Source organism: Megalops cyprinoides, chromosome 23 (genome assembly GCF_013368585.1).
Source record: "Megalops cyprinoides isolate fMegCyp1 chromosome 23, fMegCyp1.pri, whole genome shotgun sequence".
In the NCBI taxonomy this organism is placed as follows: Eukaryota; Metazoa; Chordata; class Actinopteri; order Elopiformes; family Megalopidae; genus Megalops; species Megalops cyprinoides.
Window position 1 is genome coordinate 10,368,219 of NC_050605.1, and position 14,688 is coordinate 10,382,906.

Genomic DNA, 14,688 nt, shown 5'->3' on the forward strand with positions numbered 1-14,688 from the left:
CCTAAATTTAGCCAGATTAAGGGGGAGCAGGGTGCATCAAGTTTATATTTAGCTTGCTATAATGACAAGAGGAGACTTTCTCCTCTCTCCATGCCACAAGGGCTGTTTTAATGACACAGCTTTGTTGGACTTGGACATTACACTGTTATATTAGAACTGGCAGAAGTGGAAGTTGTGGTTTACACTGTGGTTGAAAAATGCATGTGCATTAATACTTTTTTTAACTGCTGACCCATGGAACACTAAGAAAGTTTAAGAATGCAGTGGATGTTATATAATATTTTTCTAATACAACTGGGTTTTTCTGATACATTTTTGTTTTGCTTTATGCAATAACTATGCATGTTGTATTAAATATTTTCCAAACATTTCTCAAATATTACACCAATTCCATGTTATGCATGTCATTATATGCTTATGATGCACGTTTTAGAGATATTACAGGTAGAAAGGTTATTTATTGTTTCCATCTAGAGACACCCAGGGTTGAAACCTAGCCAAAGTGTTTGGTTAGATGTACCAAGCATTTTAAAGTTACATTGTCCAGTGTGTCAAAGGTAATCTCAGTTGACCGTTGCTTTGAGACTGTGTTTGTATTAGGCGTACTGTGTGTCCCTGCTGAATAGAAATAGAACAGACAAACAGTCACACGCTAGCAAACACAATCTCATCCGTATTTACAATGCCGTATTTACCCTGGAAAGTTGGGATAGAGATAACCAGGCAGGGATCACATGAGTGTGTATTCTCTGTCACATAGAGATGGTTCAAAATAAGGGTTGGCAATATTGCAAATAAGGCCTCTCCTTGATTGGTCAGATATGCTAAGACATTATAATGGTTAATGACGTTTATGAAGAGTGCATAGCTCAAACAATGAGACCTGAACCACTGATAATGGTGTTTGCTAAAAATGCTAAATGAATTGCAGAAACTGGTCAAATAAGTCTCCAAGTTAGAGCATGATAACTTGTATTGATATCTTACATGACAAGGGTGTTTTAACATGCATACTGTATATAGTGTCTAATGATGACGTAACATTATCTTATATCATATTGTACCCAGCAGTGATCCATCAGAGCAACATCAACCAACATCATACAGCCATACTTATAGTGAGAACAGTGATCTGAATAGGTTACATTACACTACATCATATTTCACTTATGGGTTTGAGTGATCAGTGATCAGATTCTGGGTGTTAGGCTAATGCCATGTCCTGTATATTCTGAATCAGCAGGGTGGTTTGTCGTTTGCTTTATAAGTATTACAGTACTATTGTAAGAGATGTACCTTAAGATCTTGCTACAGATTATCTCATTCTGTAATTTATGAACAGCCCCTTAATTTGTCTGCCTGGAATGTTCTCATCAAAGACATGCTATATAATTATTAATCTTGCAAAAACAATCTTTGTCTCAGCTTCATGTCCTCTATTGTCACAGCTTGAAGACTCAGTTGAAATTATATGGCTGCTTGAAGGAAGTTTGCAAGCTGAAAAAGTGGGTGGTATGACCGTAATGTTTGTCCGCAAGAGCAAAATCAAGCCATTAATTTGCATCACAACCCACCCTCATTTAAATCATACGCCTACAAATCATTTGGAACATTTTTGAGAGAGCTGGCAGGAATTATGTTTTTTTCAGGGGCTTATGCATATTCAGATTACATGTGCAATGCCATAACAATGGTACCACCGGGACAAAGGCAAATAACACTGGAGTATGCATATACTGCAAGAAAAGCTTCTCCTTTTCCATCTGCAGTTGTTGATAAAGGAGCACTAAAACTGAAATTGAAAACTATTGTAGTGAGTCGTAACATTGTGTCCAGGCCCACAAAGTGCTTGGTAATGCCATTCTACATGTGAACATTTCAGGAAATGTGGCATTTGGCAGTTATCCATGCCCTGAAGTCCAACATTGTACTAATCCATTGCAATGGCAATTAATAATATTTTTATATTCTAATGCCACCCACAAAATGTGTTTCATAAAGGCCTTTTTTAGCAAGCAAAGTCAATGTGATATTCGTGTTGCCACCTTGGCTGTGTAAATACATTGCTACTGGTCACATATACAAGACAAGCTCTAGTGTGAAGTAAAGAACTGGTATGTGGTGAATATGCTTACTAGACATGCATTACAATTGACACGCTGTCTGCAATACACAATTATTTTTTTGAATATACGGGCTGACATTCAGAAAGCTTGCTGTTTATTTCCAATTTTTGAGGAGCCTGATCTAATCATTCCACCAGCCCTGTGAGAAGCACCGCATCCACCGCGCCGTCACAGCTGATAAAAGCCGTGCGTTGTTGGAGCACGTGAAGTAATAGAAAGGAACAGTTGCGCAGATGTGCGGCGTATGCTTGGCCTCTCTCGCCACGGGTCCTTCAAGCGTGGCATCGCGGGAGACGAGCGGACCGTCAGCGAGGCACTGACCGTGTTCCCGTCCGCTCTGCCGAGCGTGGTTAAGCGGTCCCCGTCGAAAGGCGCTCAGATGCGCGCACCGCCCGGGGGCGGTCCAGTGGTCCGGAGGAGATCAAAAATAAACCTCGGATGGGGAGTCGCAGGTTCTGCTCGGAGAGGTGCTCCCCTCTAGAGATCTCTGGAAAAGTGTACATAACACATATGGGCTCCTGAGAGCAGGGTTCTGCCTGATGGAAGCTTCTTTTCCCGTCATTCTCCTTGTCATAGGAATGAGACACTTCAAGCACTTAATCCCTAGAAACATTAGAGGTTTTCTGTTTTTTTTTCCACCCTCATAACATCTAGGTTTTTACAGATAGCTCAGGGCAATCTAACACAAAGCCCCAAACATTATGCCTCATTTGAATCAGAAGACCCTTGGTTAACTGGAGGTAAGTCATTGGTATTCTACTCCGAGATTGTACTTACAATCAGCTACATCTGTTCTATTCCAAAAAATCATGAAAAAATGTAAGAAACTTCCCAAAATAGAGGACTCTGCTCAAAAAAGACATAATTCAGCGAAATCCCAGAGTGTGTAGAGTATTCTGTCAAATTTCATTTCAGTGTGAGTTACTGTTGCTTTGTATTGTGAACTTATGCATGAGAACTGCCAGGTCCAATTATAAATAGGTGGGCATTTTACCAGATGACTTTCAAAGTTCAGTCTGACATAAAAGCATGTTTAGTTATGTGAGGAGTACGCTACAATACATTACAATACCCATAGCTGTATGTATATTTTGATATCCATTGTTGGAGCTGAATACAAATGTCTTATCATCATAGCAACGGTGTGGAAGGAATGTGAAAGGAATGGTTTATTCCTTTCTTCTTGTTGAAATATAGTGCAGATAGCAATTATGTAAAAACTACATAAGCCAGGAATAAAACACATAACTTATTCTGTGTCCATATTTGTGCAGATCTTTTCTTTGGTTCTTCAAAAAATCCCATCGATATCAAATACACCCTTGCTTTCTATTAGCTCTTCATCTCACCAGCTCTCCACTCTAACCATAAATAATGTGTATGTTTGGCACTAGGAGAAAAATTAATTTTATTCTGGAGAGTTTGTTGGTCAAGTTTAAATACTCCCAGATTCATGTCACACAAAGCTGTCCCTCTCCACTTCACAAGAGGGAAAGAGTAGTCTTTCTAGATCTTGAAAGTATTGACTAAATTCACAAGCCTTGCATTATGTTTGATAGGACAGAATCCATCATTTTCTGTGGGATTTGAGGTTGGAGTAAAGAAATTCAGTCAGGTAGGCTCTCCCTCAAGCAGTTCATATTGTTATAGGGTAAAGTTATTTTAGTTAAGGGGATTCTGGTGGTATAGGTTATATAGAAATACAACCAAAATTGTGACAAAAATTAATTTTCTTTGTATATCCATTTTATGACTCAGTACAGGTATAGGCAGTAGTCTATGCATGTGTTTATGAAAATACATGTTTTTGTTGATGTACTTTGTACATGTAGTCTAAATCCATGATAATTTTCATTACATTGAAATTCCAAATCCAAAATGTTGTCCCTCTATGACTGTTTGATCTAGCAGGTATAACAACAATTAATAGGTGATGCCATTCAAAATTCAAATTCATGATGGCTGGTCTACTACTAGGACCTTTTTAATGGGCTGCAAAAGTCCAAGACACAGATTCAGTCTAAGCACAAAGCCGTTTGTCTATCAAACTTAATTATTTAAGCATTTGTTTCTTACATAATATTTAAATTGAAATATCTATCGACCCACCAAGTTGTGTAAGTATTGAAAAAACTGCTTAAAGATTTGATTGAAGTTAAAGAATTATAGATGAGGTCTTTCTGTCTCATGGAAGTAGCAACATCCCTGAACTCACAAGTAACAACCTAAATGTGATTATACTTGCATGTATTCACAAGTAGCCTTCAGATGAGCTACATGTGTCATGTTTTAGCTAAGGGGGTCTACACAGGGAAAGCACTGTACATCAACGAGCTAACTAACAGATATAAATAAAAGTTAAATGGGAAATAGCAGAAGCAGACTATCTGTAGCATGGGGAGGGCTGCAGATAGCCATTCTTATAGGATTGCTGCTTCAACTTAATGAATAAAACACAGTCATTGAAGGCCAGAGACACAGCATGTCAGCAGTCCTGCTGAGATAGAAGGGTAATGTAATCGTCGACTCTCTATAACAGCATCGGACATGTAATGTGATCATCCTATCGAGCTGTTATTAATGGGTATGAAATTTCCCCAGGAGGCACTGTGTAGTTTTAATTCAACAGAGACTGGAACAGAGCAAGCATCCTTTATGCCTCATGAAGGGGACACTGCAGCATTCATGCTAGCAGCCTGCTTGGTAGCCCGCTTCAGTCGGTCAGGAAGGGTCGGTCCCACACAATAACCCACGATTCAATCCAAGTGATGGAATCTGTATTTGGACAGCTAAAATTAAAGGATTGAAATGACCATCTCCAGGAGGTCTGCTCAACACCTGCTGTTTGAAGGCAGACACTAATTGAATTTATTTCATGTTTATGTATCATGGTCATTTAATTTAGAATTTTCAGCTTTTCTAAGCGTCATTTTCATAAACAGTATCACATACAATGTTGTGGCCAATGTATCCAAGTGCTTACTGTCTTATTGTATACACAGATTATATACAGATTTCGTAAAACCTCAACTGTGATGCACTGTTTGTTTTCTGCTGTTAACTATAGGCTTATATTAAATGATATTACTTTTCATTTGTTGTCTGTTGTGTCATACTCTCACTATTACATGGACACAACTTAATTTCTAGTCTAAAATAATATTTGTGGTTGTGGTCTGCACCACGTGTAAGAGTGTAATCTGATATCTGATTGTTCTGGAGTTAATCCCAAAATTTGACTGGGGAGTATAATTGCAGAGAATGACAGATAAATCCAAGCTTAGGTATCCCTGGCACTCTGGGTTGGAAATGCATATTGTTATTGAGGAGAGAGTAAGCATTTATACCACAGAGACTGTGATATTGAATGCTCAGATTTTCTTCAGTTAAACAATTGCAGACTTGCTAATAACATACACCATATATTGATTTGACTATAACGCAGTTAATAGATTTCACACAAATCATTTTGCCTCACACATTAACAGCTTTTTGACTGAAATTTGACTGAAAAACGTACCAGCAATGTCATATTAATAGTTGTTGTCATCATAACAGAGGGGCTAATTTAGGAAACCTGTGTTGTAAGATTCACATCTGTCTGATGTGATTTGATTTTCCTAAGTGGGTTCCACCTGGCTTCATACTAATTTGGATCAGTGTGAGGAGTGAGCCATACATTTGGAATGCTAAGATTGCTTTGTAGCATCTGCAAGTATAGGCTTTAAAAATCAGAAACTCATTTAGACTCTTGACATTTCTAACAGAGAAACGCAGGTGAGATTTGTTGAACGGAAACGTTGAAACTTTGGATAACTTCACTGTGGTGCTCTCTTGAGGAACAGCACTGAACTTCTCCCCAAACCATTATTGTCTAGTAGCGCTCAGACCATACCTTCCACCACTCCCCTTCCCATAGCCAGACAGAGATAGAGCTGTGCCTCAAACAAGCTTTCAGCCCAATGGCCTGCCACCCCCCCCCACCCCTTTTACAAACCACCTGGTTGTCTGCCAAGAGAGCACCGAGGAAGGGAGGCATTATTAATGCTGCTCGGATCCACACTCCAAGAATAGACCCCAGGCTTGGGGGTGGCACTTTCAATAAATAATGGGGTGTAACCACACTTTTGCGTCCAAGCAACGCAGGCTGCTTGTTTGTTATTTTTTGACTTCTGTGGCCTTTATCTCTCTCAAGGCTGTTTCCTCAGTTTAAGGACTTTTCCTTTGGAAACTGTACTGATCCAGCTGATTAGCATTAAGCTCCTTCGCTTCACGCAAGGTCTCACCTTGAGAAGTGAGATCACAGGTTTCACGACCCAGTTCAGGAAGGCCTGTCTGAAGGGTGTGTGTGTGTGGTGGGGGCAGGGGGATGTGATAGGGAGAGTCAGAATGAGAATATACAGAGACAGAGAACAATTGAAAGAAACACAAGAAGGAGGGAAAAAGATATAGAAAAAAGGAGGAAGAGTGGACTGAGCCACGGAAAGAAAAAGACTGAATGAAACAGCAAGCGTCAGTGAGAGAGAGGCCGAGATTAAGACAGAAACAGGCAGAAAGGAGACATAGGCAAAGAATGTTAACAACGTCCTTTAAACTTTCAGTAGGGAAACCCTCATACAGCGTACCCACCTCACCCCCTGTACCGACAACAACTTGATAAAAAAGGACAGCGGCCCAAGAAAGATCCATTACCCAAGCTGTCAAATACCTCACACACAAATCACAATTACTGTGGTCTGTTAAAATCTGACTGCTTAATATCCTGAGTGAATATAATTTCAAATGGATAATTTAATAATAGCACTGGTTAGTTTCCCATTATTGCAACTTTATGTTTTTTTTTCACACTTTTACTGAAATTACTGGCATTTTTCCAGAGCCTGGAGCTTCTCCATTTGTGGCATCTCTGGAATTTGAATCCGTGGTGGTGCATAAATATGTTTAACCATGAAAACTTCTATTCATATGGCAAGAATGATATGGCAGGCTCCTATTTAATGTTGGACAAAGGTTTGGCTAGTGTCAAACAGAGCATTGGATGCCAGAAGATTGGTCTGTGAATGGGGTGTCACATTTACATGTTACACAGGTTATGTTGCTCCTGCTTGGTACAGTAAGTGGTCACAGTAGAAACCAGTTCAGATGCTGAACCAGAGAAGTCTGCTCAGATCAGAGCAATGGTGGCCTAGCAGAGGGGAGTGTAACAAACACTTTAGCTCGAGATCACTCTTCCAAGTATAGTTCTCTGGGGAGGAGCATTGCGTGTGTAGCTGAGGAGGTTTAAATAAATACAGAGAGTTTCTGGGGTAAAAGGTGGTGCTTGCTCGGGTCTGAGCGGTTGTAGTGATGTAAGCAGTGGGCACGTTATTTTGGGGCATGATGGAGGAGTTGCAGGTGTGGCAGATGTCGATGAGAACAAAGCGACTGAAAAGAAGGACATGTGTGTGGGTGCGGAGCTGATCCAGCCGGGTGCCCTACTGATTGCATGCTGTTGGAAGTTACTGTCACCTTTTCCAGTATGTGTGCTTTTGTACTGCATTGATGAAAGTTACAAGGAAGAAGCCAAATTATGACGGTATATTTATATCAGTAGCATTTGCTCACACTCACTGGTCTGGTAGTGCTGTGAGCCTGGTCTGCTTGTTTAAACTGAATGCATACACTTCTGTTCTATTGTGATGGAAGTTGCACTGGATAAGAGCATCTGCTAAATGCTTGTTATGTAATGTAATATTTAGTGCCAAAAATGTGAAGCGTGTGCTGAGAAGAGCATTGTCCCCTCAGTGGAATATGGAGGCGGATCTGTTTTGCTTTGCTTTACATTTTCTGGTGCTAGTACCCTTGTATTAGGGAAGAAGGGTACTAGCACCAGGGCACACGTAGGGCCTAAAATGGATTTAAATGTGAGCGCACTATGATAGTTTGGTCAAAAACATGGTTTATCCTCTGAGAAGATCAGGAATGGTTTAAAACAGACTGAATGGTAATGGTAATGATCCAAGGCTTACACTACAAAGACACATTTATTTGTACACAAAAAAAAAGTTTTTGACTGTTCAGCAGTTTCAAGGTCTCAATGTCATCGAAATTTTGTGGCTCAAACTCAAGACCGCAGTTCACAAGTGAAAACTAGTGAACTAGAAAATTCTACTAGGAGAATGAACCTCATAGAAAAGTACATGAAGAACCTCTGCAACACCGTGAAAGTCAAAGGAAGACAAAATAATCACTGGAATGTAAAAAATTCATTCATTATTTCTTTTTTAATATACAGTTGTTTTTATATCCTGGTATTCTCTACAATATTGGTGGTTTTAAAATTGCAGATATTTTCATTCATTTGTGTGACAATACTGAGGTCTGAACTCATGTATTCAGTGGAATAGGTTTCTATTGTGGGTGCTCAAATTCTGTTTTTGTCCATTCTTTCTCAGCTCTGTATTATTCATGAAGACGAAGTTAAAATGTTTTGTGCTCCTTGCTTTAAGATGAATATAGTGCTAAGTTGGTTTGTGTGACTTTCTGTGCATCACTCAGGGAGGGCTTCTGACTGAGACCTTCCAGAGGGAACATTGGTTTGCTTTATTAGTAGAAGGGAGCTGTGGAGGTTTTTCACGTGAAAATGAAAACTATCTTATCATACAGTGCAGTACTGTGAGATACAAAAATGATGACAATTTTAGTGACTCATTTTTTATTATCCTTATGATAATTACAATAATCATTTGGAATGTTTTGGTGATAGTGTTATCTGATGATAGGGTAACTGATAACTCACTTTACAAAACCAAAAATTACATGCAATAACAGATCTAACAGCCTGTAACTGATAGCTGATATACAATCCCAGCCAATAAGTGATCTATCACAACCAGCCATTTTTGAACCATTATAGCCTTCTGTGTTGCTCGACACATTATAAGCAAAACATAATACGAATTATTTTATAATTATTTGATTAATTTATTCACATTTGAATCGCCATGAGAGAGCAGCCTCTCCGTTAATGTGGTGTGTTGGATCAATGCCTCTTTATTGCTCCTCTCCATCTCTGCAGATCTGCTGGCTGTACCAAAGCATCCATACGCTGCCATGGAGAACTGGGGCCTCAGTGTGTTTGTGGAGCAGAAGATCCTGCTGGACCCAGAGGTCTCCTCCATCTCCTACCTGATGGAGCTCACTATGGTCGTGGTTCATGAGATCTGCCACCAGGTAGGGGGGGGTCCCACAATTCCATTTACAGAGCTTTTGCTTTTCACTCTAACCATCTCTGGAAAGGAATACCATCCCCAGTACTGAAAAGACACAGAAAGTGGTTTGATGAAACCTGGATAAAGTGGTTTGATTGTGTGCACCAAGCATCTTTAAATCAGCCTAGTAAGGGCCATGGGCTTGGATTGTGCTTGATGCGTCCAGCGAAACAGTTTTCTTGGTCTACCACTTAAAATGTACAGGGTTCCCAAGTGGCACAGTATCTTCAGTGAAGGCTGAGGCCCTGTGGCCCAACTTTAATCCCAGCTGTGTCAGCAGCTGACAATGACCCAAAGCACACAGTGGTGGAACAAATTGGCTTCATTGTGCCAGGGGTAGGGGTGGGTAATTCATCCAGGGTTTCATTGTCTGCTGTTTGTCAGTTGCCTGTGAGTTGCTCAAATGACATCAGTTCAGTGCTGCTTATCCCTCAATTGTTGCCCACTTTAAAGTAGGGCACTGTGGGACCTGTGGTGCAAAAAGTAGTCATTGCCTACATGTGAGCAAATAAGATGATTGCATTTGTCTCACTTCAGCACTCCCGCATTCACTCCTGGTTCAGATGTTGTCACCATGAGATGAAACTTAAGTGTTATCAACATTTTCAAACAGGGTTGCATAAAGAAGAAAGTGCAATAAAGGAGAGCCTGTAATATTAATGCTCAAGTTGCATATTACATGCTAGAAGTTAAATTACAATTGTGCGATAAACTACTGATAATTTTTCAGTGAATGACATAAGGTGTTCCATTTGGGAAAGCAATGCTTTCATAATATATATTTTTTTTCTGCAAAACCAGCATTATCTCCAGTACTTTTGTGGTGGTCTTTGTTAAAGTTACTCATCCGGTGTCGTCCGGTACTCCGGTACTCCGCAACTCCAGTATGCTTTACTGAAGCTTTAAGAGGCGTCACATCTTACACTGGGCCAATTATGCAACTGCTATCTTCCTTTGATGATTTATGGAAGTCCCTCCTTCTGTTTCTCCAAGTTAATGAAGGGATAATGAAGCCAAAAGAAGCTTTCATCCAGAGGTGTAAACGATGACATACAGTACTGCTTATGCACAAAGCAGTAATCCACTCAGCACTCCTCTCTCCTCTTAATGGCTTCATGTGACCTTCTAGAATAAACCGGCGAACCATGTCTTCATCCAAACGGGGAATTACAGACATTTTGAGTAAAGAAACTTTTGTAAGGAGGTAAAGTGCATGTTGGAACACTGTGATTTGTGCAAAGATGATGCAAGGATTCATTCAGAAAACGTCTAGTTTTACAGATAATGCTCTTACCTGATTAGATTGATCCTAAGACTGATATGCTTAAGTATTGTAAAAGTTTTGAAAGAGAACATCATTTAATTTCTCAAAATATAAGTGAGAGATCCACTTATTAGTTTCCAGTTTACAAGTGAAAAATTACCTCTTCATAGGAAGTACTTGAAGCTTTGTTGCCCAGCCTCTCCGTTATCAATGACACAGAACTCAGAATGAGATTATTTGTGCTGTAAAACCCAGTTTATCCTTTTGAAATTTCATCCTGCTCTCTTTTCCCATATTTAGTGGAGACACTTAACCTAGTGTCTGAAGATACACAGTATGGGTGTGAAAGAACAATGAGAATGAATCCGTGCAAAATGGGTATAGCCAGAATGTTTTACATTACAGGTGCCTGGCAATCCAGGGAGACATCAAATTTATATTCCACACATAATTTATGCAGAGTAATATTTTTTAAAAGTATTTAAGTCAGTACATTGCACAGCGGTATATTCACATCAAAATGGTTAATTTGGTTTTATTTTTATCCCCAAATGATCTGTGGTGATCTGACAGTGTATGACATATGTTGTAAACATCCTAGGCCCTTGATAGCTTCTGTAGATTGGGCCTAGTTAATCTAAGTCTTGGATACACTTGACCACCTGATTAAACAAATCACTGCATTGATTTCAATCAATACCAATCAAGCTTCCATTCCAAGTTCTGAGATGGTAAAAGTTATAAGAAGCTGGACAACCTACTGGATTGCAGCCCTACAGCAGTCAGCTATTGAATTGAAGCCACACAATAATCAGATTCGTACAGGATTTTAGGAGGAAAATCCTAACGGGTGTGAAGATAGAGGGACTGAAAAATCTGGCAAGTTTGTGTGGAAAAGTGCAAAAGTGCTTATTCAGGGACATTCAATCCCCCCAAGTTTCAGCACCACAGACAGGGTCAAGCAGCTTTAAAGATCCCAGCTGTCAGTCCGTTGTCAGCACTATTACAAAACAAACAGATCGCACAGAGAAAGTCCGGAAGCATTGTGACGAAAAGGCAAATAAATAGTTGTTGCCTGTCAATCAGTACCTGTATTTTACATTCAAACTCTGGCTGGCATCGCATTGGATCATTTTAGCAGTGAAGAGAAAAAAAATCAAACATTCTTTTTCAGTGCTGTGGATTTTCCTCTTTGTTGTATGGACTGAGATTCTTCATAGAATTGAAGTAAAACTCAAAACGTGTGTTACACTCTAAACAAGAGAATTTTGTATCTGTGCAATATCAGTTTTAATTTCAGAAGACATTGTTTCATTAATTAGCTAGTCAAGAGAAGTTTACCCGCGGAATGCTTCATCTTTGAGCAACAAATAAAATGTTATTTTTTATTATACACATTATACACATTTTTGGTTAATTTCAGTGGCTAACATTTAACATTTTAAGCAATCTAACATTTTAGTTAGATTAAATATAGAAGCCTTTGTTTCTTGTACTGCTGACACATGTTGGCATAAGGTTTCTAGCACAGTGCTATTACAATCCGTGGAAGAGAACCCATGACCCTGCTGCTAGCATGTTGAATCTAATCATTCTGATTGATTCAGAGTTGTTTACATTTACATTTACATTTTACATTTGTTGTTCCGCCAGCTCATTACCTAACAAGAGCAATTACCTGTGGAGTGTACACGTTCATGCTCTTGTTGTCCTTAACCACTTGTGAAGTCATGTAAAAACAATTGGTATGTAGGTACCATATGGGTTTTTATTGAATTGTAATACCGTTCATCATGTTTTCATGGTGAATGTTTAATCAGTTAAATGACAATGTGTAGAGAGGTCTGTCTGAAAGTGTCAAATTCAATATTGCGCTCTTTGCCAGAGCAAATGTTAAAAGGCACTTTTTTCAGTCAGTACAAATGTCACTTAATCACATTGGATTTGGATGGAGCTACAAAACAGGATTTTAATTGGATTTTCCTCATGCTTCTCTTCTCAGATCTATCTGTATTAAGATTCAGTTAAAGGTGAACAATGGCAGCCTCTTCGGCAGGGATTAGCGCAATGAATCATTGTATTTGCTGGAAAACCACTTGGAAGCATGAATACTTCCATTAATTTAACCCCACAGAGTCAGAATGAACTTGCACTGTATGTGAAATTACTCTTTATGTGGTCATCTCAGAGCATATAGGAAATGGCCTCTAATGACTAAATTAACCCTAAGGATCTTTAAGAAAACAAGGGGGTGATACCCAATTCAACATTGCTGCATTTCAGCAGATGAGCAAGACAAAGCCAACATTGGACAGAAGATAAGGCAGTAAATAGATCTATTCATAAAATAAGAAATGAGATTATTTACCCACTGGCATCTGTGGAAAGAGTACTGTTTAAAGGTCACTTGGTATTGCACTGTATTGAAAATGGTAAACACTATATGTTGTCGTTATTATTGTTATTTCATGAATGGTGTACATATTATCCAACATTTTAAATAAGGTTAAATTCTCTAGAAAGAAACAATGAAAATAGTGGAGGTCTCTTTTGTTTTAAATAATGAGACCCAGGGACGATATTCAGTTGGCCAGGTTAACCATTCCCTGTGGAAATGGCTCTTACTTTGCAGTTTGACAAATGCTTGTTTCTTCCATCCAGATGCTTTCCCTGGGCTTTCAGAGAATCACCCTAAGTGGTCTTCAAGTCTTCTTCTCAGTAGCAGAAGTTTCTGCGATTCCCACTAAGCCCTGGCACCCCCGCCTCGCACTGCGGTTATCCTCTCAGGCAGGGCGCCCGTGTGGGTGGATGTCGGAGTTTAGCTGCAGACAAGACCCTTATGTCAAGATCGCGGACTTCAAAGCGTGCTCTTACTGTAAAGTCGCCTGTAACGCTAGGCAGTGGTACAGTAATTAAGCCCTGCATATGCAAGGAAGCAGATGGCATGTTTCTGACAAAGGCTTGCTCTCCCTTTTAAGAAGTGTGTTGGTATTTAATTTGCCTGTCTACAGGAATCTTAAACAAGCTCCTCTATGTAATTCCAAGATACCAAGCAAGGTCTGAATTACTTCTGGGTCAATCCATGTCAAAAAACTTGGACCCGATACCCAATTTGTCAGAACTTGCTGCCACTGTGTTAGAGGGTGCAAACTGATTGTACTAATGGTTATGTGTAACTGTCAAGATGTTTTGTAGTTTCATGTGTTGATTGAAACAAGCAATTTTTATTGTAACCAGGTTTGTCCAGTAGATGGTGCTGCCCAGAGTTGGTCATTCAAAAGACAATAAATATAAGTAATGCAATTCTCTTGAAAGGAAAGAAGACCATTTTAGACCCCTACACAATCTGCCATGTCTTTAGAATTTAATTTGAGGAGTACAGCTCCATACTTCTAGTCAGACTTAGACATATAATGTTTCATGTTGTTCAAATGAATGTTAAAATTACGGGGTTTAGAGGCTTAAAAATTGGTTGTTGATTACTTGGGCCCTTAAAAATTGGTCGTTGATTACTTGGGCCCTTAAATATTAATAGAACCAAGGCCAAATCTGGTTTTGAAATGATTTTTACAGGAAATATCAGAAACAAAGATGGCCAACCCTATCAAAATTCATTTTCTTTAATTTACCATCTATGTAACACTAAACATTTTCACAAAAAAATGGTTGGAACGCCTCTCTCATCACCTTATGTCATCTGATACAATAGCAGTCCTGAGACAGTTGGTGTCAAAATATCTTATGCTTAGATCATTTAACATGAGTCTTATTAGTCACTGGGTCATACAGGCTTGGAAATGCTCAGTATGATTTTTGCCTTTGTTGGTGAATTTTCATGTCATTGGTTGTGGCCGTAAGTTAGCAGTCCATTTTCAGCTACCTTACACAACCACAACACAGGGACGTTCGCTTTAGATGCAATGCTATTTTGATATGTAGTCCACAGGCTTTGACATTAACATTAAAAAACACACAAAACAAACACAAAATCAAAACAGTCTAATCAGTGCTTTTTTAAGATCATTTCATTATGTACTGGTGCCAGTCT

General features: G+C 39.2%; 1 protein-coding gene across 1 annotated transcript in view; it reads left to right on the top strand.

Moving 5' to 3' along the window:
- Positions 1-14,688, top strand: part of LOC118770202 (thyrotropin-releasing hormone-degrading ectoenzyme-like) — a 101,014-nt gene that overhangs the window by 33,928 nt on the left and 52,398 nt on the right. Inside the window, exon 4 of the mRNA XM_036517733.1 lies at positions 9,184-9,338. Coding sequence (XP_036373626.1) covers positions 9,184-9,338 — 155 coding nt within the window. The remainder of the gene's footprint in view (positions 1-9,183; positions 9,339-14,688) is intronic.